Source organism: Grus americana, chromosome 7, assembly GCF_028858705.1.
Source record: "Grus americana isolate bGruAme1 chromosome 7, bGruAme1.mat, whole genome shotgun sequence".
Taxonomy (NCBI): Eukaryota; Metazoa; Chordata; class Aves; order Gruiformes; family Gruidae; genus Grus; species Grus americana.
In genome coordinates this window covers 37,369,619-37,395,558 of record NC_072858.1, presented here as the reverse complement: position 1 = coordinate 37,395,558, position 25,940 = coordinate 37,369,619, and the positions used below count along the sequence as shown (strand labels likewise).

General features: G+C 51.8%; 1 protein-coding gene across 5 annotated transcripts in view; it reads left to right on the top strand.

Moving 5' to 3' along the window:
* Nucleotides 1-25,940, top strand: part of CDH23 (cadherin related 23) — a 207,333-nt gene that overhangs the window by 43,644 nt on the left and 137,749 nt on the right. For all 5 annotated transcript variants that reach the window (XR_008577914.1, XM_054832459.1, XM_054832455.1 and 2 more), the window contains exons 4-6: nucleotides 4,742-4,884; nucleotides 7,859-7,906; nucleotides 8,149-8,241. Coding sequence is in view for 4 of the 5 variants with exons in the window: in XM_054832459.1 (XP_054688434.1) it covers nucleotides 4,742-4,884; nucleotides 7,859-7,906; nucleotides 8,149-8,241 (284 nt within the window). In the remaining variant the exon portion in view is untranslated. The remainder of the gene's footprint in view (nucleotides 1-4,741; nucleotides 4,885-7,858; nucleotides 7,907-8,148; nucleotides 8,242-25,940) is intronic.

Genomic DNA, 25,940 nt, shown 5'->3' with positions numbered 1-25,940 from the left:
CCTATTAACTCCACTTGCGTATGGATCAGACCTTTCAACGGAGCATCTTATTAAGCAGCTAATTAGAAACCTGCCCCTTCCGTTGGATCCCAGTGCCCTCCATCCCACCCCATCCCCGTGCAGACTGTGTCAGCATCTTGCAGCTTCTTCATCCTCCGACTCCTTCCTTGGCCCTAGGGCTCAGCGCTTCCAAAACCTTCCAGGAGGAAGGCTTCCGTAAAGCAGCCAAACCTAAAAAAAAAATTAATAAAATCCTAGCAGGAACAAAACAAGAGGCAACAAAACCATCGCTACCGAAAAAAAAAAAAGCTCCTGAGGTCAGTCAAAGTTCAAGACTTGGAGAAAGAAGAAAATCTGTGTATGTGTGAGAAAGAGGGAGAAGTAGCCGTGATTGAGAGAAAGGAGGCAAAAGGAGACAAGATAAATTGTGATTATCTGGTGGAATCAAGACACTTAACTGCCCTGTCTGATTCCTGAGGAGAAACAAATGGAGCCTATAACTTTGCACTGCAGAAGGATAATTTGTCCCTGTTTCCTCAGCCCTCGCCGGAGCCAGGTCGGCACTTGGGCTTGTGGCAGCTCCGACAGCGTGCTCAGCGGCCCGGGGAGAGCTGGGGCACCTTATTTTCCTTTGTAAGTGCCCCGAGAGGGGCTTCTGGCAGCTACGGAGCTCCCTGGGCTCCGCGTGCTCTGTCCGAGTGGGACCCTCTTCTTTTTGATGATTTCCTGGTGACACAGGCACCCCGATGCGAAGGTGTTAACGCTGCTTTTTGCAATCCTTTGGCAATTCCCGTGTTGCTTCCGTGAAAGAGAGCGTGGGGTCCCGCTCCGGAGCTGAGTATCGCTGGGTGGGGCGTTTGCCTTGGTCTGGCTTCACCTATGGGTGGGATGTGACAGCACCTTCCCTGTGATCACCCCGGAAAATGGGATTTCTTGTGGTCTGTTGAACGGTGGCCCAGATGCTCCAGCTGTGGGTGTTTGCCTTGTGCTATCCAGCTAGTCTGCTTCTCCTCTCCCTTGGTGCAACAAACTGAGAGGGGAAAAAAGATATGGGGGGGCGGGGAAGTAGGATTAAATAAATTGGTGCGAAAGGAATTGGTGGAAGGTAGGTCACGAATACTTTTGTCGTGGTGGTGAAGGAGCCCGGCGTGCTCTGCTGCCGTCTTCTCTCGCTGCATCCTGCACGCCTGGTTTACACCGCGCGCCTGAACTTAGCGTTCTCCCGGGCTAAAGCTTGCAAAAGTCAGACTAACGAATGACAAAGTGATTGTGAAGTCTCATTTCTTATTTCAGGGAGCTTGTTTCTCGTTATCTTCTATTTAATTTGTTATTTTGATCTGTATTTTATGCATGGGGGTTTTTTTTCCTGTAATGAATTGGGAGGTGCTCTTAAGTTAGGATGGTGATTACTGGCTGATGGACAGGTAAGGGAATGGGTAAAATAGCTCCTAATTTTCGGTGCCTCACTTGTGAGGGTTTGTTTAAGATGGTATTTTCCTGTGACACAGGAAAACAACGTGCAGCTTACCCTTTAATGTTCTGAGCTGCCCTACTTATGTCCTAGTGAAGTTTCCTGTTTCTAACAAATAAAAAGAAAGAAAAGTCAAGGAGGGTATAGGTGCTGAATGTTCCCTTCCATCTTCTCTTAACTGCTAAATCCATCCTTGATTTTGTCACGCCTGGAGCAGAGAGCAGCCAAGCCCAGCGCGCTGTTTCCCAGGGATCTAACTTTGGCACGTCTGCAGGCTGGCAGGAGCGAGAAACGCGGGTGGGATGATGCGCTCTGCCCCGAAATGCCTTGCCTGGTTCTCCAGGTGAGCCTGAATTTAGGAACGACGTTCCCTGCCGGAGGGAGGTAGCCCTAATGCAGGGAGACAGAGAAGAGTTAAATGTTCGTTCGCTGGCTGGTTTCTTTGTGCAAGCGGGTTTGCAGCGTGCAAACCATGAATGCGACTATGATTAGAACTGGGTGGGACATGGCTTTCCTACTCAGCAGGATTTTTAAGATCGTTTCCCTTCCGCTGTGAGTTGCGACTGAGACCGAAACCTCTTTGGGTTTGAAGTATTTGCAGTTCTGGAGGGACTTGCAGATACCCTGTTGATCTAGGGGGTTTCGTGTGAGATGTAAAAGGGGAAAGTCTGTTTCCCCCATGAAATTTGGCAGAATAGAGGCATAAGACCCTGGATTTACCTTGTCCTAGTTACTGGCTGTCACTGTCGTGGGGATGGTCACGGTCTTGCCTGTTTTCCGGGGCAAAGAAAGCTTTGCAAAGGGTGGCTTCAGATGTCCTCCAAAACAAAAGCAAGCCAGTAGCTTGTTGGATTTTAAGGCTCTGAGGAAGTCTGAGAAAGCGTAGGGTGGCTTCGTATCTCCGGTCTTGGCTTCACACTTGCACTCATTGAAGAGACAAGAACGTTGCAGATGAACCGGCTGATTGCAGTTGTTTGGATAAGGACTCTTGCTTTTGGGTCTTCATCCAAAATACATTTCATCCTGACCAGTCACTCGCTTGCGCCTGTGTTGGTGGAAGGAATTTTTTTTTTTCTCCCCCTCAATAGTTAATTATAGTTGCTCTTTTTAAACCCACTGATGCTCCTCCTTCTAACAGAAAATCATCTAGGTTTGGGCACTGAGTTTTGCTGTGCTTTCTTGCACTGGAATAGTCATCTTAAGCCTTACATTTTGTCCTCTTCATGGATGTGCTCGAGATGGCCTGAGTCATCTTTGCTCTTCTTTTTCACAAATGAAGCAGCTCAAGCTTTTAAAGCCCTTGTTAAGTGTAAAGCATTTTTGCTAGCTCTCAAATGTTGGTGGCTTCCTCTTGCATCCAGTCCTGAAGACGACGTGACCAGCCCAGCAGCTTGCAGAATTGCAGCCTTGGCAGAACCAGCTACGCAGCCTTAGAGCCGCTCCTCTGAGTGCCCAAATTGCACCGCGGCTCTGCCAGCCAGGGCGTGATGGAAAGAACTCCTTGCGTGCTTGGACCCCTGGTCTTGCCAGAACGGCTGGTTTTGGGATGCCCTCCTCTGCAGCTGAGGTCCACCAGCATTTTGGAGCGGGGTTGTGAAAACAGATTTTTACCAAATAAGCCCAAATTACCAAGCGCTTCACCTGGCTGCTTGGTCCTTCCCGTTATTTGCTGTGCTGTCACCTGGGTTTGTACCGACATTGTGCTGGGATGTCCCCCGATAGCGGTCGGTGGCCTTGGGACCAGCCGGGCAGCCGGGTCCTCGCTCGGGTGCACTTCATCGGTATCGTACAGCGCTAAATTTTTAATCAGAAAGTCACGCAGGGCTAAGTCAAATGCCTTACAAAAGTCTATTATTTCTTCGCAGTTACCTTTATCTGCCAAAACTGTAATCTCATCAAAGAATAAAATCAGGTTTGTTTGACAAGGCCTATTTTCCATAAAATCGTGTTGACTGGCATTGATTATGTTCCTATCGTTTAATTCTTTATTAATGGAATCTCATATCAGCTTTTCCCATTATTTCAGCTGTGATTGATGTCAGACCAAGCGGTCGGTAATTGCCCGGGGTTGCTCTGCTTGCCGAGCTGTGCCACTTGCGTTTGCCCTCCGGTCTACCGGAGCTTCCCTCCTCTTCTGAGATGGATGAAATTTTGGCATTTGTTCTCCTTGGCCAGATGATTTGGGGTCATGGAGTCCTCTCGTACTGCCAAAGATGGCTCGTGCAGAGGTTGTGTCCCCCCCCATCCTTGGGGCCAGGGTTTTTTTACTCCTACTTTCTCTCCTGTCCCGCTGAGGAGGGGACTGAGAGTGGCTGGGTGGGTGACAGGCGGCCAGCCATGGTCGACCCACCACACCAGACTTTGAATGTGCTTGGGGGGCGTCATGGAGAGGCCCAAAAATGATCCGAGGAGGTTCTTGTGAGGCTGAAATGAGGCTCCAAGGGTGGTGGCAGTCCCTTGCTTTCAGAGCAGTGGAAGTCATCCCGCTCCGGGAGCAGCGTGGAGTTCACAAACAGGACACACGTCTCCCATGCAGCAACTTTGAAGGGTCCAGGTTGCCTCTTGGGTGCAGTCAGGAGGAGACATTTGCAACTGCACGCCCGTGAGGGATGGCCAAGTAAGGCTGCTGTTGGTTGGGGTATTCAGAATGCTGCAGAAGATGGTTTCAAAACATTATTTGGCAGAAGGTAGTGATGGATTTGTCCCAACTTCTCTCATGGGTGGGTGGGCTCTGCGTATGCCAAGACGACCAACACTTGCTGCAGCTGCGGTGTTTAAAACAAACCCCAGGTCTGTGTCTGGCTCCAAGTCCTACCAGATCCTAAGCCCCGAGGCACCTGTAGGTATCGTGTCCGTGCTCTTGGCCTTGGGTTGTTTGCTTTTTAACCTGGAGATGTTGTATCTGCTGGTGGTGCCCCTCGGCGGGGGAGAGGGTGAGGGAGGCTGGTATTGCTCACCTGGAAGAGGCACGGGTGGTTCCGCTGTTGCCAGTGCCCGAGATGGCCACGCTTCTGCAGAGCGAAGGTGACTTTCCCTTTTGATAAGGACGAGGGAGGAGAGGAGCTGCGGTACAATTTATCTGTGCTAGAGAGAACAGTAGGACCGCGCGCAGCTTGGCTCTCCTTGCTGCTGTAGAAACGTTTGAGGCATTGTAGCACCGTGGGAAAATAGTCTGGGGATGACTTAAGGCAGACCACCTGAATATTTTCAGGATTTCTTTTCCTCTGTTCCATTTCACTTATAATTTCTTTCCTTTTCTATCTCTCCCAGGCTCCTCGGTGACTCAACTGCTGGCCCGAGACCTGGACAATGACCCGCTGGTCTTTGGCGTGGTCGGGGAGGAGGCCAGCCGGTTCTTCGCGGTGGAGAGCGTGACCGGTGTCGTCTGGCTCAGGCAGCCCTTGGACAGAGAGGTAACGCTGCTTTCTGCTGAAGGGAGGGTTAAACGGTGACTCTCCATCTTCTGTGGCAGCTGAGATTGCAGCCTGGGTGTTGCTCCCCCCGCCTCCAGAGTCGGGAATCGAGGTGCCCGGTGTGTCCCCATCAGGGTCTGTCTCTAGCCACCCTGTCTCTGTCCCCAGCTCAGTGGGGACGCAGGGAAACAAGCAGAGCACTCTGGTTCCGTCTGGCTTGTTGGTTTTCCTGGATCCCAGAATAATATTTGCAAGTTCAGAAGTAACTGGAGCGAGGAGGAGGGGATAGCCCAGGCGCTCGGACAGCAGCTTGGGGAGGCTGGGAAAATCCTATACAACTTGGGCAACGTGCTTGATTTCCCTGTGCTCCTGTTGCCTGGGTTTAGCGCTTCTTTTGCCAGCGGCAGCGTTGTGAAGATAAAACCCATTAACGCACCTCAGGCACTGGCGGGTCCCGGTCGGAGCCAGCCAGATGTGGGGATGCGGAGGAGCGGAGCGGTGGATGCTGCTCAGGCTGGGGGAGGGCAAACCCAATTTCACAGCGTTAAGAGCTCTGGAAAAAGAAAGTGTTTTTCTTCACCCTTCTCCCCTCCACCTCCCCGTGCCAACAGCTGCTGGCGTGAGTCATAAATCTTCCCTTATTCAAATGCCTACCGCTTCCCAATACTTATGATCGCAGCCTTCAGCCAAGGAGGGTGATCGATAGATTATTTATTTTTTTTTCAGGTGTCTTTTGGTGGGGGGTGGGAAGGGAAGGAGCTGAGCAGAGCTTGTACGCGTGGCCGGGCTGAACCGGGAGAGAAGCCTGCACCCATCAACTGATCCCAGGGGCTCAAACTCAGCGATACGTGGGAGAGGGTGAAGACGAACACGTGCATAGCTTGGTATGGGTATAGGAAAGGTGCAAACAGCAATTTGTGGTGGAGGGAGCAGGGTGGCCTGGGAGGGAAGGGATGGGGGGGGATGGCACGCTGGGCGTAGAGAACGCTGGTCTGGATGTGTGCGATCAAAGGGTCAGGGGAGGGAAAGCTGTACAAGAGAGGTGATGGGGAAAGAGAAGTGAGAGGTCAGCTCCTGTACAACGGAGGAGAAAGAGAGTTGAAAAGGGAGAGGGAATCGTGGTAAGGTAAATGATGCAGGAAAAGGGAAAAATAGGGAAAAATAGAGAAAAAGAGGAAGAAGGAGTGAATGTATAGAGGCAAAACAATTTTTAGAAGATTTTTCACTCCCACAAAGATTAGAAGGAAAATGGGTTTAAAAAAAAAAAAAAAGACAAACCCCGAGTCTAAAAAAAGTATGTGCTAAAATGAAGGTGGAGACAGAAATTAGCATGTGGCAGCTTTCTCTGATTATTTTATCAAGTTTTTAAATTAAATGCTCAACAGGTGATTTCTTCTCTCCTGTTTTTCTTTTCTTCCCTACTGCTTTGTCCCTCGCGGTCGCACCGATGGGTAGGGGAGAAACTGGGGTGCAAGACGCTGACGCGGCAGGGTGGGATGTCGCAGGGAGCCGAAGCTCTCCTCTCCATCAGTATTTCAGCTCACTGTTCTGCCTGCAGGCTTTGCCCCGAGGCAGGAGCTAGGGAAGCTGGCTCAGGTTAAATTCCCCAGCTGTTTGGAGGGGGGGGGGCGGACGTTGGGGGCAGGAGGGCTGCACGCTCTGCTAAACTGTTCCCCAAACCCTTCTCCAAGATGAGCTGCTACCCAGGTGCAAGCAGAGCTCCTGGTCTGGTCAGCAGCGGCTGCCGCCCTGGTCCTGAGTCGTTCTTATTAGGAATAAATCAATCAAACGTGTGGCACGGAGTGTTATTTCCAGCTTGCTTTCCAGCTTTTCCTGCGTGATGCTTTGGAAACGTCAAGCTGCTGGGCTCTAGGAGCTCAGGTGGGGCAGGGGCACGGCTGGGTGGGAAGGGATGCTGGAGGAGGAACAGGTCGCTGGGACTGGGGGAACAAAAATACCGGATGGTGCCCAGGTACAAGGTAGGTGTGGTGGTCCAAGTCCTGCTGTCCATCCCTGCGTGATTCCTTGGTAAAACAGGAGCAAAACGATCGCTGGTGGAAAAGAAAGGTCAGGAGGAGACCTTTGCCTCCACTAGCAGCTTCCCCCTGCCCTCACACCAAAATAATCCCCTCTTCCCTGCTTGTCCCTTGCCCCAGCACCGGTGGCTTTAATATATTGCCATTTCAGACCAAGCTGTTCATTTAGTTAAAGCGCTACGGGGCAACGAGGGCCGCACAGGCGTGTTTTTTGAATGGGCTCACGGGATTTCAGCCAGTTCTCACCGCAGAGCCTGGGCTTATCCCGCTGTTCCCAGCTATACGATATCCCCGCTGCATGGCAGGTGAGTTGGGAAAGCAGCAGGAAGATTTAGATGTCCTCAGTGAGACCGTGCTGTATTGTCATCTCGAACAAAAGCTAATTACGCAGCTTTTTCTTTGGACTTTCTCCTCTTTTTTGCATCGTCCCCGTATCTCGCAGTCGGAGACGGTGCCAGGTCACAGCACGCCGTAGGTGGAAAACTGTTTTTCTCCGCCTCGCGCTTATTCCCTCTCGCTGCTACAAGCAGGCAGCCTGCGGCGTCGGGGACCGGGGCGGGCGTGCAAAGAGAGCTGGGGCTCGCTGGCGCTCCGCAGAAGGTTAAACAGCAGGCTTCTCTCATCTACTTTAGCCCCGTTGTCTGTTTAAAGTGCTCGCTGCCAGTCGGGGGGAGCCGGTTCCTTCGGCCCCGCATCCTCCTGGCCCGGGGCAGAGCAGCTCTCCGTGCCTGTGAAACACGCTGGAGCCCTGCTGGCATTAGTATTTCTCAGCATTTTATACTCAACGTAGGTAATTGCACTCAAGCGCCCCTTCTCTTCTTGAAGGTCCTGAAAGCATTTTGCATGTAATAATATTGGCTAAAAGTCCCAAGCCTGCCATCTGCAGATAAACACTACAGTATCTTTAATTATATGTTTTTCTTCTCCTTCCCTTTCAGACTAAGTCAGAATTCACGGTTGAATTTTCCGTCAGTGACAGCCAAGGGGTAAGTGTGACTTCTCATTTCATGGTCTGTGGCACGGGCGAAGGGGAGCGGGGAGGACGAGCGTGGGCTGCCGGGGGACCTGCTGCATCGTGCCGGGGCGGGGGGGGGTCCGGGGAGCGGGACCACCGCTTGCCAAAAGCCTAAGTCAGGAAAAAAAAAAAAGCAGCCACAAGCTTGCTTTAGGTTTTAAATCCATGCATAAAGCTGACACCCGCTCCCTGTCGTTATCTTTGCGGCCGCAGGTGATCAAAGGGACGGTCAACATCCAAGTCGGAGACGTGAACGACAACGCCCCGCGGTTCCACAACCAGCCCTACAGCGTCCGCATCCCGGAGGTAGGGATCGCCGCAGCCGGGCTCCTGGCTCTTCCCTCGGTGGCCACGCTTGGCGTCTGCCCGGCTGCCTGAGGGCCACCGAGGCACGGGACTGTCCTCCTGCCCTGGACCCTCGCCGTGGTTGGGGGGAGGGTTGCACTTCTGGAAGTTATTGTTGCCTGGAAATGAGCAGAAGCCAAGCGACGGCAGTTTGGGCGTTGGGGGAAGGCAGGTGGAAGAGTAGGTTTGGAGGTCAGAGCCTTTGCAGCCTTGGTGATGTCTTTCCCACGACAGATGTAGGGTTTGAAAAGAGCCGTAAATGGGAATCTTTCTTTTCCTCTTCCTTTGAGCCGGGGGGATGTGCAGCTCTTGTCACAGAGGTGACCTGAGGCAGGACTGAATGTTTCTCCAAACGCCTGATTTCTGGCAGAGTCCGTCCCAAAGGCTCCTGCCCTCGCTGGTGGTTTTCTTTAACACCTCCATAGCAGGACTTGTCCCGTGACGTCCTAGGAGTAACGTAGGTAGGAAGGGACTGCAGAAGATCACCTGGCCCAAGCTCCAACTAAAGCAGAGAGAATTTTTGTGTTGGATCAGGTTGCTCGGGGCTTTAACCGGCCAAGGGTTGAATATCTCCAAGGATGGAGTTTCCACAACCTTCTGCCGCTCTCTCTCTTTGTGCTGGCCGTCGCAAAGGAGGTGACACCTAGTCACACCGTCAGGGGGAGATGCTGCACCTAGAGCTCAGCTTGACAGAAATACCCCAAGAACTTAGAGCTCTCATGTGAATTTAGACTTTAAAGCTGTGGAGCGAAAGGTGGTTGCTGGTGGTAGGAGGCCAAGGGTATTAGATTTGCAATAGGGGATTAGTAGGGTATTTCACATCTTCCAGCGGAGGAAACGTCTCCCTCTTGCACCCCGGTGCCAGGGCAGAGCCCATTTTTCCCAGAGCGTGCCTCAGGGTGCGGATGAGGTCAAGCGTGCATCTCTGCATGTGAAATCAAGCGGTCTTTGGTAACGGAGAGGTGCAAACGATTGCGTTACAACGGTCTATTGACTATGCTGGCTGCTGATGCCCTGCCGTGCTGGGCTTTGATCTTTCCCTGTCCCTCTGCTGCGAGGATGAGGTTTCTCCGTTAGGTCGCTTGTGATGCATGAGCCGGGAGTTTTAGTCTCATCTTCGCGCCAAGTCATCTGAAACCTCCCGTTGAGAATGACGCTGGGTCAGAGTCATTTCTTCTCCTCTTTAAAGCACGAACGGTGCGGAAATGGCTCGGCAAAAGCCGCGCGAGCGGCTCCTCGCTCTCGTCTTTCTGCTCGGGCCGCTGGAAGGCGACGGTTGGCCATCTTGCCTTGCTGCCGCTCCTCCCGGTGACGGTCTGTCTGCAGGCGTCCGCGAAGCGAAAGGAATGTCAGTAGGGTTGAAGGAGGATAGTTTCCTCTCCCCCACCCTCAGATTTACCTCTGGGTTTTGTTATTTACAGAGGGCTCCCTTCTCCATGGGAAGAGGGAGATGGAAAGCGGGTTTCTGTGGCTCCGTTGGGAACCAGTGCTGCTCTAAGCCCCGGCATTTATGTACGTGGAGCAGCCGTGCCGTATCTCCTCTTGCTCGTCGCCTCTGCTCTAAGAGCTGTTATTGCAAATCTTAAGGCTTCCGCATTTCCCATCTTAACCTGCGTCAGCCGGGGGAGCAGGGAGGGCAAAGGTCTGGTGCTGGTTTGGAAAATTAAGGCTGGCTGAGGAAAGGGAATGGCGGGCAGGTGAGCTGGACAAAAAAATAAATAAAAGAGGAGGCTGAACCCCAGAGCCTCCCTCTTGCACGTCACGCTGCTTTGCACGTGAGCTGCGGTTTTGCCGGGAGGGATTTCCGGGACCGTCTAATTGTTTGGGGCACGGCAAGCACGGCGCTTCCCCCAGTGCGCCCGCTCTGCCGCTTGGCCTTCGGAGCTGTGCTTTTCTGGAGGGTGGCCTAATCTAATTATAAGGCATCGTGTGCCAGTTTCCAGTTTCTCTCCATGATCTTTAACCAAGGGCACCAATCAGAGGTAATGAGCCACAAACTCCTTGCTCAGCCAGCATCCTGGAGGCACTTCCGTTCTTCTGCCGGGGAGACGGCGTTTCCTTGTCAGGCACTGTGAAAGCAAGGGATGGAGTCCCACCACCTAAGGAGGACCCTCCAAGGGCTACGGTCTACAGGAGATGTAAGCAGTGAATTTACTCAGTGTGTAAATTCCGCTGGCGTGGCTCTCGAGGAAGAGATGCCCTCTTGCTTTGAGAGCTTGGCTGGACCACGGGTTGTCCCTGTTGCTTGTCCACAAGTGCTCAGAGCTGGAGGTGGTGTGGCATGGAGATGTGCCTTCAGAAGCTGTGGGCCCCGGAGCCAGGGGACATCTTGGATGCTTCTGAGGCTGGGGAGCCAGTCATGGTAGGGGATGACAGCGTCCCCATGTCACCCCCACGCTCCAGACAGCTCAGGCCGGGGTGAACAGCGAGGGCATGGGTAGCAAAATCTGTCTCAAAGACCACCCAGCCCAAGCTGAAGGGCCTGTGGCTAATGAGTAAAGAGGAGCTGGAGCTTGGGGACAGAGAAGAGGCTAGCAGAAGTGCTAGCGCGGCTTTGCATAGGCTGGCTCTGTGCAGAATTGGCAGCTAATGAGGGTTTTTCTCTTTTTAATTTTGAGATAAATGGGTGTATCGATTTGCAGTTGTCCTAGCTAATGGAGCAGCAACAGAAAGGCTATTTAAACCTCACTGCTATTGTGTGGCACTAGGAAAGTCAAAGGAAGAGTGCGCATAAATAAATGGAACATGAAGTAAACTGACCTTTAAAAACAATACTGCCTCTAAATACCCGTCCTGGCGTTTTACGCACTCCGCTTGATTTGAGAATGGCAATTTATTTGGGCACGGGCTGCGGACTGTGATTCCTCTTTAGCGTGGGGAGGGAGGAGAGGATGCCCAGTTTACCCGTGGGCTCCTCCACATCGCAGCAGCTCCGAATACCCAGACCGAGGATTGCTCGTGTATCCGGCTGATGCCACTGGTCCCCTGCGCTTGTTGTGTCTTAATCACATCCCCGGCACCTGCCCAGAATAGCCGAGCGAGGACCCGCGTGTCGGGAGAGGGACGCTGTTCCAGTGTAATCGTCCTTCCCATCCGGGCAAGTGCGCCCTGTGATTTGCTTGTCAAAAGGCAACGAGGCGGTGCGGACGCTTTCAAGTCTGTAAAGAAAAGGGGAATCCTGCTCGAACTGGCAACTTAATTCACCAAGCTGGCCTCGACAGAGCTCATTAAGTTCTCGTGTATTCATTTCAGGCTAATGGCTGTCATGCTGACTGCTGTTTGATTTGCTGTAATAGACTTTTATGGCTTTCCAGTTTGCTAGGACGTGTGTGCCTGTGCCCCGTGGTGCTGCTGTAGTACGTTAGTTAGCCGCTCATGTGCTTGCTACTCTGACCTTCAGGGCTTGTTCTCCTCTTGGATGCATCCCTTGCACTTCACCTCTTGCACACGCTCTTTTTTTTTTTTCTTTACCCTCCTCATCCTCACCGAGCCCCAGGGTACCATGTTTCTGGGAGTCTCAGGTTTTGGCTTTTAAATGGGGAAAGCCACGTTGCCGAAGCTCACGGCAGGCTGTTGTGGCGATGCCTCAGTTTCTGACAAGTCCGATCTGCTTTATCTAATCTCTTTTTCCATTCGACTGGATCTGTAGGAAACTCAGTCTCGTTGGATTGTCACGGTTCAATGGGTTTACGTGAAGCGAGCGAGTGAAATGGAGCCAAGCCCCCACGTTGGTTTTTGTGGTACCTGGTGCAGTTTTGGGATCAGGGTGGACCGTTCCCATAGGTGCCTGCTAGGCTTTCCTGTCCCAGCTTCCGAGCGTGAGACTTTCTGGGGCACGCAGCCCTCCATTTGCCTTTGAAGGGAATATCCTCTAAGCTCATGCTTAAAAGGGATGGCTCTGCAAACCTCTCTTCCGCATCTGCTACTGCCAGGTGCTACGCCTTCTACGGGACCACGTCATGGCTCCTGCAGAGGTTCCTCAAACGTTGAGGTGGTTGTGGTGTGGTAAGCAAGTCTCCTACCTTCTCGTGAAGAGCCGTTCTCCCCCGTAACCCCCCAGCATCCTGAGCCTGCCGATGAAGTTCAAACCGTCCGTGGCCTTCTCTTGGCCCCGGAGCATCAGCAGTCTTCACGTCTTGGCAGAAAGGTCACTTAACTGTTGGTTTCCTTGCTGAATGTTCCCTCAGGAGGTTTCCAGTGGGGTTTTCTCTCCTTCGGTGTTCTCCCCGCCTCACTCCCCTGTTGCAGCTAATGCACTGAGTGATAGATAAAGTAATATAGATTATTGGGTTACATCTTCCAGCGTAAAGCTGTCCTCAGCCAGGCTCTGGGCCAGAGACTGCCGTTTAGTGCCCCCGCCATTCACGAGATGACAGTTGCACCACTAAAAAGTATCTGTAACTTGACAGGAGATATTCATTATAACAGGGCTCCGTTTTCCAACGGCACCCACTGCATCTATAACCCCAACCATCTGCGTTGGGAACGCGCTCATCTCGTCTTGAGTTCAAGCAAGCACTGGCAAGAGGCAGGGCTGTGGGACAGGAGGTTAAAAATAGAAAGGAAAGGTTCTGGGCAGCGCACAGCATCAGCTAGGCAACTGCGGTCCAGCTCGCAGGTGTCGCAGCTCCTGAACTCAGCCCCGATTTACCAATTTATTTTAATTGGGAGGCAGGCGGACACTTGCCATCAACAGCAGTCCCTTCTGCTCGGGGAGCAGCCTTTGGGATTGAGTCTTCACAAGCTGCTGGTCACCGTTTCCATCCTTAATGTGGTGGTGTAGTTGAAACAGTGGCTTTTATGATTTTTGTTTTTTTTTAATTGCGCAGAAAAGCGTTTGGCGGGGAGGGGGAGAAAAAGGAGAGGACCGTCACTGCCCCGTCCCATTACACAGCCTGGAACCAGACCGTGCTAGATGATGAGCAGGGGCAGGGAGGATCAGAGAAAACCCCAAAAGCCCTAGCTGTAATTAAAATTATTATTTTACTTTAATGGTAATAATGTTGGTAATTACATCAGTTTCCCTGCCATCCTGCCCGGGAGCCTTCAGGGGCTCGTATAATTCCGTTGCGGTGGCTCGGAGGCCTGATGCTGCGCATACGAAGCAGCCGCAGCGAGCGCGAGCTCCCGCTCCAGCCCCCTCGGCCAGTCCCTCGCACGTCCCCAGACGCCTTTGGGGTTTGTTTTGGTCCCCTCTCTCCCTTAAATAAAAGAGCCTTTAAATTGAAGCAGATGATAACAGAACTGATAAGAAAGATGTTCCTGCCATGTTGCAAAATGGCCTGTAATCATTGCTGGCTGCTTTCCTTCCTCGTCTGTTTTTTTTTTTCTTTCCCCCCCCCTTCTCCCTGCTCACTGTTTTGCCTTCTCTCCCTGCCCTCATGCTTCCGTGTGGATTTTAGAACTGCACAAATAATTTAGGATGAATAACTTGTCCACCAAATCCAGCCTTCCCCTCCCTCTGCCACCTTTGCACGCACAAAATTTGCAAGTGTATCGATCTCCTCCGCAGCACTCGGTATGCAATTTTATTTATTTCTTTATGGTGGATTTTTTTTTTAAAAAAAACCTTCCTAGAGAGGTGACAGAAAAAAACCAATTAGCAAATTATTCAAGCTGTGTTTATTAAACACTGTTGGCCAGAAGCAAGTCGGTTCTCTTTCCTGGGTAGGCAAGCGTCTCCATCTCCCCTCCACCCTGGCATCCCATCGGTCGGTGCTGGGGACCGAGGGTCATCTCTGTCTCCTCCGATGCCCGATGGAGAAGTAGGAGGTGAGGCTTCGACCGGTGCTCGCCGCAGCAAGAGGGTCTCCGTCGCATAGGTCTGCGGCGATGGTCTGCAGCAGGTGAAAGGCTTACCGTACTTCCCGAGCACCCTCGGTTTTAATCGTGTTTATTGTCGCTGGGTTTCAAAGCCAGCCTCCGGCAGCCCTGAGGGAATAGTCGGCTGACAAAATAACAGGTTAGATCCCCGTACCGTCTCTCTGGCTTCACAGAGCTGGTCACCGTGTGTTTGTTTTGATGTTTCACCTTTCCGGATATATTTATTTATTTTATTTTATTTATTTTCATTTGGAGCAACCTTTAATTATTTGCCAACTTTATCCAGCAAACTCGTGGAAGCAGAGACACGTTGTGAAGGGTGTGCCTTCCCTTCAATAGTCTTAAGTGCAGGCGTAGTGTCCGTCTATTAAAAAGCCATCTCTTAGCCGGATGAGATAATCCCTTTGAGAGGGTTTCATCTGCTCTGTAATCACTAGGTAGAATATAATATCCCTCAAAGAAATCATGCCTTCTCCCCTCCTCTCTCAACCCCAGCCTGCATGATCCGCCAGGACGGGGCTGTTTCTATATCGCTCGGGAACATTGAATGTTAAAATGTATCTTTACGTGGAGAAAATTACCAAGTCAAGATTTTGCCAGCGGTGCCGTGGGACGCCCTTTCCCACCAGTAGCGGAGAAGCCGTGCGAGTGACCATCCCCTGGCTTGCGCTGGCGTGGAAGAGCAGCAGGAAGGGGAGCTGGGAAGGGATGGGGACCGGCGGTTGTGAATGATGCACCAGTCGTCGGGCTGAGCTTGCTCTGGTGGGGGGGATGCCACGTGCGTTGGCACGCCGGGTACGTTTGGCTCTGGGGCGAATTTGTAAATATTCATAAAGATTCCCCGCTTTTCACATGCGAGCCAAACGTAAACGGGCTGTTTAAGTGCAGGGAAGTTTGGGCGCTGGGGTGGGCATTCATGCTGGCTTTCGGATGCTGGCGGTTCCTTCGGGCAAGAGCTTGGAAGCACACCGGGCGGCAGCTGCCATCTTCCCTTTCCTGCCAGCACCAAAGAAAGGCGCTTAGACGAAACAGGCTGCGGCGCATCGAGCGAAACGCAGCGTTTGGGCTAAAGGGCTCGCACAGCCGACGTCGGAGATGCCCGTGGGATTTACGTAGAAACTTTTCAAGGGGAGAGGCGCTTATTAAAGAGTCGTGCTGCATCCGTACAATAAGACGTGGGAGGATTTGAGCGGTGTGGCTTGGGCACGGGGGGTTGCACGGGGCCGGGAGGCTCGTGGAGGTCTCTCCTTGCATGGAGGAAGCCGCCGTGTGATGAAGCAGGTGCTCAGACCTAGAAGCATCCTTCCCTCTGAAGGTCATCTGCCTGCAAGTCTTTGTCGTTATTGCTGATGCATATACTGTGACGCCAGATGGAGAACGTCAAAGGGGCTTGAGTGACGTCCTGACGTCCTAGGGAGAAAGTCAGTCTCCACCTCTAGCAGTCCTGTCACTTGTCTGCCTTCACCCGTGAATAGGAGACCCTGGTCCTTTAAAACACGTGCCCGAGGAGTGAAATGAGAGATGCAACAGAAACTACTGGGGCGGAAAACTCCAAATGGCGTGGAAGTAATGCGTAAAGTGTCCTGGAGATAACAGTCATTTCCACCAGGCAAAACTTGGGCTCTTTCTGGAAGGATACTGCAGCAAGGGGAGGGGGGAGCAGGCTGAAAATTAGAAATAGTCGTGCTGTTCTGGCCAGCGTAGTGCTGGGTGTAGGTGAAGGGGACAGGGGAATGCAGAAAGGGGAGAAAACAGCGGATTTTGAGCTGAAAGGAGAGCTAGTGTGGGGCAGCAAGCAATTCGGTGCCATCGTGCTGGGAAAATAAGACTCCCGGAGCCAAAGAAATAGCCTTGGGGCAGAGGAAGAGAAACTCTACGGACGCATTCTCCAAGCAAGGGGCACCCAGGCAAAGAGGGGAGAGGTAGCTTAGACGGATCAGGAATCATTCCTCTTGGAAGAAATGGGGACAAGGAAAAACATCCTCGCTGGCTGAGCTGGGACACAGCCACGCTCTCGGGTGATCTGTAGGAGTTTCTCTGTATGGGTGCTGAGAGCCGGTATCTGCTGATATTCAAAGCTCTGAATTTATTGCGGGTGTCCATCCTAGACCCATCCCCGAGGTCAGGACAATGCCTGAGCTCAGGATGGCTGACGCCGAGTGATGCCGGCTCCTCGGGATCCCCTCGACCCCCGCCGGCAGCAAGCGACCGGGTTGCTCAGCCCGGGCACGCTTCCTCCCCAGCAGAGGCGGTGGCTTGCGGTCCCGTAGCATCTCTTGCTGTGGGAGCGGTTTAGGCTCGGGCTGAAAGGCTGCTCTTTTCCAGGGGACTGGGGTGTTCGAGCCCAGCCCTTTCACTATAATTACACTTACACATCTGGGCGGCAGATGGCTTCAAGGTCTCCTCCTTGTCCCCGGCAGGAGGAAGGGCGCTCTGCTGCCAGAAGCGGGCAGAGGAGCACGGAGCTAATGAATGTGACCCGCTAGCAATTAGTTATGTTTTATCTCTCTTTCCTCCGGTTACGATACTCTCCCAGAAGCCTGGGATGTAACTTATTATCTCATGCCAGCCAGCAAAAGCCGCATCCCCTCCCTTTGCATCCCTGTTTTGTTTACCTCCCTCTCCGTACATCATCTTTGAAGTCGGCAGCGGGAGCGAGCCTGGCCGTAGAACCGTTTATTAATGCGTTCAGGTCTGCGAAGGTAGCGTGCGGGTAGCAACTGCAAGGCAGCAAGAGAGCTGAAATACGCTGAAAGTGTATTTTTACCCACGTAATCATGCAGTTTGTTGTTTCGGGCTCCTTTTTTTCAATTTTTCCATCAATTAAGGCGTGCTTAAGGTCATACAGAAATGCGCCGTGCCGCGGGACGGTGCCCCGGCCGCTGCCGTTTTAGGATAACGGGCTCTTTTCAACCTGAAATAATCGAGCTCGGCAGCAGACCTGCGAGGTGGGCACGCGTTGGCATCCTCGCCCAGCGCAGCTAGGGAAGGTGAAGCTAGAGCTGGCGCAAGAGGCTTCAATAAAACCGCTGGGTTTAATTAAGACGGAAATATTTAGGAAAAATGTTGCCATTTTGACAGCAAAGCTGGGCAGAAATCGCGTTTGGGAAGAACAATAAAAATCGCTCTTGCAATAGATTCGTTCCAATTTCTTTTTCAGAATTACATTTTGTGTTTTATTAGTTTGTAACGTGTCAGTGACAGTCATGTATAATAAGCTTTCTACTGCTGGTCATAGTTTGTGATAAAATAATAGACTAAATCAGCCTGTATGTATTTTTTAAAATATCTGTGTGCGAACTGAACTGTTTGTATCAAACTATTTTCATTACGAATGGGAGAAATTTGATCTAGGAAGAAGTTTCAATCAGTATTAGGCAGCCATCGCTTAATTTCAACTGCTAATTGCTGTTAAAACTAAAAATGGGGTTGATTTATTTTGTCAGTGTGAATAATGAAGACAGCAGGAAAACTCAATATATAGGGTTCAAGGCAGTTTTGTTTCAAGAAAAAAAAAAAACCACCAAAGTTTTTAATTTTCAGGACTTGTTTTATGGGAGATTTGAAAAGCTTTTTGTCGTTTTTCCTAAACGAGGATGCAAACCAAATCTGGGTGGACGTGGGTTCAGACAGCTCGTGTTGTGCGGGAAGGCTCAGCTCGGGGGCAGCGCGATGCTGAGCTGCTGGGCATCTGCGGAGATCGTCTCCACCACTGCAATATTGCCTTCCAAGCAGCAGAACTGAGCAAATGGGCGGTAAATGAGCTTTGCAAATACGCTTTTGCAGTTTTCTTGCCTCCCCGCTGCCCCTCTCCTGACTCCTGCTGCGTTTCTGCCTCTCTGCCTTGCTCTCCAAATGTCAGGCTCTGCTCTTTTTTTTTTTTTTCCCCAGCGTGAGCAGCTCGCGAGGCGGCTTTGTGCACGCGCGCGCTTGCACGTGCGTGCAAAGGGTCTCAAGCAGCCATGCGAGCCAGCTCCCTGTCCTAAGGCAGTACGCCTCCAAATAATTAACAGCAGTGCGAAAAAGTTCACGGGCGGAAGGAGAGAGCTGGTGGCTGTCACCCTGTGTAGGATAGTAGTTGTTTGTCCCTCTTTTTCCAGGGACCGAGCTTATTCGGCATGGTCCGGGCTCTTGTTGGGGTGCCAGCGCTGCGTATTCGGCTACAGCCTGCCCTTCTCCTCTGAGCTCAGACGATGGTTACACCAACGGCCTCCCTGTTTTTTTCAAACCTGCCTTGGTTTTCGTCACGTTGATGCGTCGCTTCCAGCTAGGCTCGTCCCGCAACTGTAAATCAAACTTGAGAGGGTAATGGGAAGGAGGGAGGGAGAAGAGGAGATGTTAATTAAATCATCCCCCTCCTGCCCAGCCTACGTGTGATGAGTCTCGGTTGCTGGCGCGTGTTTGGAGGTGCCTCCTGCTTGGATGATCTGGGGTCTGGCTGTTTGTGCCAGCGTGGCCACCAGCACTACCTTCGTACCAGTAATTTAAGGAGGGAAAAAAAGGACTTTGATAGACTGGTACGCTTATCCGAGGCATGTTTTCTTAGCACTTCTCAGCTCATTACCAAGAGTGGGAGATGTAAATATCTTTCACTAATTAGTAAATCTTTATTCAGAGGTAAGTTGAGAGCACAACCCTCTGAGCTTTGGAGAAAGAAGGGCCTACCTCTGCTTTGTACTATCGTGAGCAACTTGAACGGGGAACGATTTCTGCTGTGCGTGTGGTTTGGGGCACCCCAAGCCTACACGGATCAGGAACTACTGAGCCAGCACTTGGAAAATCACTCTATTAAACGTGCTGGAAACACACGGCCAGATGTGCGTGCGCAGATTTCTCTGCCTCCCGGGAGAAAACGCTGCCCTCTGAGATGTGCTGCCCGTGCCTCGCCTTTGAGGTGGGCTGCGAGGGTTAAAGCATAAAGCTGTTCCACTGCAGTGGTTAGCTGATGGCCCGTGAAGCATCCCAGGGGTTTTCAGCTGGTTGGTGAAATAGCAGGACGGGTGGATATTTTGTTGTCCTATATATAACTTGTGCGTTTGGGGAAGGATATTTTGCAAAGAGGCTGTTTCTTCTGGTGCGAGCCCCCGAGGATGACGGCACTGCAGTTCACCCCAGTCCTTGCAGTCGGTGGGGAAGGGGGCGTTGGGGCTAAAGTCCAGGTGTGATGCAGGTGGGGTGGCCTCTGCCCTGTGGGGCACAGCTCCGGCGTTGCCTCTGAGCACGTATAGCTTGCGTACCAGCTCCTGCTCAGGTCTGAGGACTGTGTAAGCTTCAGGGGATGGGCTGGGACAAAGCTGGAAGCCTGCATCCTCCTCACATGGATGGGCCAGCCTGGTATCTCATCACATATCACAGGGGGTCTTCTCTGCAAGGCTTTCTCTCGATGACCTCATTTCTGAGGACCTTGAACACAAGACCTACCCCTTTCTGCAGGGCAAATGGTACTTTTTCAGGAAGGTTGCACCTCCTAAGGCAGGTCCTGCTTGACTAAGCCGATCTCCTCCTATGACAAGGTGACCCACTTAGCGGATGAGGGAAAGACTGTGGATGTTGTCTGCCTAGGCTTTAGTAAAGCCTTTCACACAGTTTCCCACAGCATTCTCCTGGAGAAATGGGTTGCTCGTGGCTTGGATGGGTGTACACTTTGCTGGGTAAAAAAACTAACTGGGTGCTGGGCCCAAAGAGTTGTGGCGAATGGAGTGAAATCCAGTTGGCGTTGTGTTCCCCAGGGCTCAGTACTGGGACCAGTTCTCTTTAATATCTTTATCAGTGATCTGAAGGAGGGGATTGAGCGCACCCTCAGTAAGTTTTCAAATGACACCAAGCTGGGCAGGAGTGTTGATCTACTCAAGGCCCTACAGAGGGATGCGGACAGGCTGGATCGATGGGCCGAGGCCAACTGTATGAGGTTCAACAAGGACAAGTGCCAGGTCCTGCACTTGGGTCACAACAACCCCGTGCAATGCTACAGGCTTGGGAAAGAGTGGCTGGAAAGCTGCCTGGCGGAAAAGGGCCTGGGGGTGTTGGTCAACAGCCGGCTGAACGTGAGCCAGCAGTGTGCCCAGGTGGCCAAGGCGGCCAACAGCATCCAGAAATAGTGTGGCCAGCAGGACTAGGGCAGTGACCGTCCCCCTGTACTCGGCACTGGTGAGGCCACACCTCGAGTGCTGTGTTCAGTTTTGGGCCTCTCACTAGAAGAAAGACATTGAGGTGCTGGAGCGTGTCCAAAGGAGGGCAATGAAGTGGTGAAGGGTCTAGAGAGCAAGTCCTGTGAGGAGCGGCTGAGGGACCTGGGGTTGTTTAGCCAGGAGAAAAGGAGGCTGAGGGGAGACCTGATCGCGCTCTACAACTACCTGAAAGGAGGTTGTAGCCAGGTGGGTGTCAGTCTCTTGTCCCAAGTAACAAGTGATAGGATGAGAGGAAATGTCCTCAGGTTGTGCCAGGGGAGGTTTAGATTGGATATTAGGAAAAATTTCTTCACTGAAAGGGTTGTCAGGCATTGGAACAGGCTGCCCAGGGAAGTGGTGGAGTCGCCATCCCTGGAGGTGTTTAAAAGACATAGTGCTTAGGGCCATGGTTTAGTGGTGGACTTGGCAGTGCTAGGTTAATGGTTGGACTCGATGATCTTAAAGCTCTTTTCTAACCTAAGTGATTCTATGATCCAGGGCATGTGCTTCACCATCAGTCCTTCTTCATCATCATCTTAACTGGTGTCTTGCTGTGTGCTCGCATGTCATCTTTGATCTCCTCAGATGATGTCAGGAAGAGGTTAGCTCTTCTCTGAAAGATGGCAGACCTGTTTTTCGCTTAGTTGTATGAAGCAGTGAATCCTTCACCGTGTTATTTTCTTTATTGTGATCGCCTCTAGAAAGAACAGTGTAAGTGGCCGTGTTGTGGCTCGCGTGTGCCCCAAGCCGCGGTGGTGGTGCTCTCTGCTTGCACCTAACGTGCATCTCGGAGGAGCCTGATCTCTGCTTCTGGTGCTTTGGGCTTGGGGGCTCAAGAGGCAAGCGGAGGCTGGAAGAAGAGTAAGAGGGAGCCTGATCCCAAGCAGGACGGTGCCTGGCAAGGAGAGGAGAAGGCAGCCTAGAGGAGACCTTCAGGAAAGATGGGCAGCAGGGACAGGAGCACCAAGCCTCATGCCAGCTGCGAGTCACATCCCTTCTGCACGTTTGCGCTTGAGGCTGGGCTGTGGCAGGCGTGCTTTTTTTTTTGGGGGGGGGGGGGGGGGGGGGGGGAGTTTTGGTTAAAAAGCCTCATCGGAGCGTTATGGAATTGAAATGTGAAGGGTAATTGAGCTGAAAGCCATTCTCTTCCTGCAGCCTGCGTCGCAGGACCCGCTCAAGGGCCCTCAAATGCCAGCCTGGAATCCTGCTGGAAGAGCGGGAGGTGGGGGGAACACCCCCTCAGCCACCCTCCAGTGCCCGGTGCTTGTGGGCAGGGGTGGGAGATGGTCCCTATAGGGCTGACCTGGAGGAGAAGCTGAACTAGTGACAGATGAAGGTTTTGTGTGAAACAAGCACGGAAAGGTAAATAGGTTCCTGAGCCACAATCTCCGTTCTTGCAGGCATCAGTTTGCTCTCCGAATGAGTCCCTGCCGCTCGGACAGTAGTCCTCTGCATCCATCCGTGGTCACGTCCTCCCACTACACCCCGTCCCTGTGCAGGACGTTGGAGCAGAGCCCCACCAAGCAGCCCCGCGCCCCTTCCCCATAACACTCCTTGTGCAAGCGCCACCCTCGCGTGGAGAAATGCTCCGGAGCGCTCACCGGCATGGCTAAACGGGTGATATTTTTGAGTAACTGGAAGGACTAAATTTATTTAAAAAAAAAAAAAAAAAAGAGGAACATGACTAGTTGGGATGAACATAATTATTAAACACAAGTGCAAGATGTTAGTCACCGCTCCGGTCCCCTGCCTCTGTAATGGAGGGAGCGCACGGAAGGGGATGGGGAGTTGGAGAGCTGCCGACGCGACCTCGAGGAGGGGATTAGCAGAAGACCCCTCTATTCTGGACCTCCAGCACAGCGACGGCGTGAAGCGCGTGGCCCGGTTGCGTACCTTGTCGTGCGTTATTGATTGCTGAACAGGCGCAGTTAAGTGCCTCTCGTTAATATTTGTTTTGGTCTTTTCCCTGAATTCCGATGAGTGGAGGAGATGCTTCTTATCTCTCTCCTGCAGGTTTTCTTTCTAGAGGATTCCTCTGGCTGGTGACAAACATGGGCTTTGTAGCCACTCGTCCCACTTTCGGGAGGAGGGATGAGTTAGTAGCTGACACAAAATCTTGGGAACTCTGCAGAAAGCAAACAAGAAACGAAAATTAACACCAAATTAAGAGGTAAAAATGCTCTGCTTGCATTGTACAGATGAAATATGGATTTCCAGGCTCAGCTGGGTTTCTAAATCTCTTAAAAGGGACCAGGTTATTCTGGCTAAACTTTTAAATGTATGCACAAGGATGAATGATGTGAGCTCTGGAGCAGATAGCCAGGGGCTGCTGCTCAGTCAGTGCTGTGGTAGCTGGCTTTCAGGGTTCAAATTAGGAGCAGAGGCTGTGGCCAGCGGACGTATTGTCTGTATCTTCTGGTCTGTTGTGGTGACGTTGGTCCTTCAGCTTCTCCATCACTTAGAAGATGGCCTTCTCTTCATTTCCATTCATCTTGCTGTTCTCCTGGAGATGAGGCCTGGCTTGTGCATCCCTACAACAGTTGGCCATCTCCCACTTACTGTTTTTCACAAAGCCTGCATCTCAACGTCGCGCTGCGGTGGTGCCGCTCTGGCACCGTACCCTTTTGTATCAGACGTTGCTTTTTGAGGCCGTTTTCCGTGGCCACCCGTGTTGAGAAGCTGCCTGCAAAGGTTTCTCACCTCAGCTGCTCTGTTTGGCTCCCTGAACCACCACCTTCTTGCAGAGCAAGGCACGGAGGAGGCTGTCCTAGCTGCTGTGTCACGTGCCATTTGATGTCCTAGGTCTGGAGCGGGTCTTTATTTCTCTCCTCTATTGCTATCCTTGGTGTGCAGTGGATGACTCTTGTCTGTGCTGTCTGTACCCCTTCTTCTGGTTGGTGGGGGACTCTAGACAGCCATGCAGGTCTGAACTGTTGGGTTGTGGCCAGTCTCTCTCTTCAACTAAGTCAGGAAAGGGGTTTCTGAAACTTGACTGTAGCTTAAGTAGGGGAAAGTACTATTTCTTTCTGTCTTGTATAGGAATGCCTTGTTTGTTAGGCTTGACTTAACTGCAAGTGGTCCACCCAAAGCTATTTAAATGATTTTGAGCAGCCGTTTCTATCTATTCAAGTTGTGCTCCCAGGCACTTAGGTTCAGCTCCTGAAATGAAAGATTTCTGGTGTGCCCAAAAGCAGTGAAGGGAGCTATTTTAACGTGGCTGCTTCTCTGGCTTTTCAATGGCGAGTTGGGTTCAGGTCTGCTATGAAGTGATATTAGAGTCCATGGAGCATGAGAAACTGCATTTGTTTGTGGGTTACAAATGAAGACCTGTCAAAAACCTTTTTAAGCGGTGACAGAAGTTTTCTTTTTCATGACACATTTACCTTAAAGGCTTTGCCTCCCAAGGAGGCTTGGCTCTTCGCTTTCTCCCTTTCTACGAGTTCGGAAAAATACGGTTGGCAAAAGTTGCTCTTCTCTTATTTTTATTTTATTTTATTTCCCCCGTCTCCTCACCCATTAGAGCCTTTTGGTGGGGTCTTTGGATCCTCTGGGGTGCTTTTGCTTCTGGAAAACATTGTGACCAGGAATGAGGGGGATGCAATGGGACATGGATCCCTCCTCGGGCTTGAAGCGAGTACTTTGCCAGCTTCTTGTGGGAAAAGGGTGCAGGTTATTTCCATTGATTGGGTGTCAAGAGATGTTTTTCAAACAGTAAATATGTTCATAGGATTTCTGTCCTTTTGTTGTAAGAAGTAGGACGTCGTTCCTGGACCGCGGTAGTTTGCTACAAGAGCGTCACATCAGTTCTTCATCAACGTGTGTCATGTTGCAACCCCGTTCCGAGGTGTGCCATGCAGGTGGCGTGTGAAACACGGTACTGCTCGTTGCCCTCCGCCGCGACTGGACCTTTTATTCAGTGCAGGCATTGGGAAGCTGGTTTCAGGCACCATACCTCAACTCGCGTGCTCCTGGCCGTGCCCGTGGCTTCCTTTTGAGTGGCTGAAACATCTGCCGGGCTGTAGGTTTAGACAAGAGGGTATGACCGGGCATGTACAGAATAAAGAGGGCTTGGCAGAGTTGATGGGATTGGGGTTTGCTTCGCAGTCTCAGCTCAAGAGTTGTCTTAACGAGGAAGGTAAGAAATTGTCACGACGAGTGTTTTCATACAAGCTCAGGAAGGTGAAGGCTCCCCTCTCCACCTGCAGATTAAATGCCACGGGAGGATAAGGGATGCCAGGATGTGGGCTGGTGGGCTTCAGCCTTGGTGCAGAGAGGTCTCCTCTGGTTTAGGTCCTTCTGCACCGTGGCTGTGAGGAGGATTCACACCTCTATCTTCCCGCTGTTTACAGCACGCTTTCATTACCCCACCTGGGGAGAACCAGTGTGCTTTGTAGCCTTCCTTGGGCCGGCTGGTCTCAGCCATGTCCTACAAATAATGGGCAGAGACGCTTTATGGAAGGAGAAAAGTTCCTCCCCTTGAAGGGGGGGGATAAACTAACAGCATTGCTCTGTGCTCCACCTGAGTGGATCTCATTGCTAATTAGCAAGCCAATTTATTAGGAGAGGTTTCTTGCCATGAGCCACCACGAGCTGTGCTGCTGTGCCGCTCCTTGAGTGCCAGGGTCATGGCTCTGGTGGGGCTGGTGGGTGTCAGAAACCAGCAGGCACCCTGCCAGGCGGCGAGGAGGAGGAAGGAAGGAGAGGAGCTGCATGGCTTTCGTTGCAAAAATCTGCCTGCGAGTATCAAAGGCCCTTTGCTTGCAGGGAAGGAGCAGCAGCGTGTTCTTGAGTGTCGGGGGCTTTTAGCAATCCAGGGGGAGTCTTTGGAGGGGAAATGGTGGTGGTGACACATGGTGGTGGCCTGCAGCTCCCAGAAGGTCTCTGAGAGAAGGAAGCTTGAATTAACTTGTTCTTTCATGGGTGTTGCACATCTTTAGCTCCTTGCAGATCCAGCTGTTTCTGTATTTATTTGGGTGACATGCCTGCTAAGTGAGAGCTGGGTCCTGCCCAGCTGTCCTGGCAAGGCAGCGGTCCCTGGGAGAGAAGTCTCCAGCTTCTCCTGGTCCGTGTAGGACAACAGGCTGGCATTGGGTGAAATAGTAGCCACGGGTTTGATATTCTTGGCAGCATGCTTCTGTGGCCGTGTATTTCACCACCTGCGTAAGGTCTGCCACAGCTGAGCACCAAGATTTAAAATAACCCAGAAAAAACAGCACAACAGAAGATGACAGTTCCCTCCATACCCTTGGAACTGACCCACAGTCAGTGCTTGAGACTGTCTTTGGGCTCCTGGTGCCCACGGGCACATCTGCTCCAAAGCGTGCTGCTCCTCGCAGGTCCTACCACGTTCCCTGCCCCAGTGGGGAGTGGAGGACCCCAACCACTTCCCCTTCTCTTCCTTGCTGTCTCTTTCCAGCAGGGATTTCTCTCACAAAGCTTGCTTGTTGCAGGCCATATATTTTGGGTCGGCATGCCAAAAGTACTTTCATTTAACAGATCTTTTATCGGGGTTGATTTTCTCTTGCTCTTTTTTCCTTTGGGCGTGCTTGAGGGGAATTTATTGTTTTTAACGGTTTATTCCAGTGTCAGGTAGCGGCTGTGGGGGACCCTTTGATTCGATGCCTGGAAAATGTATTTGGTTTCTGGTTCCCTCCTGGGACAGGGATGGAT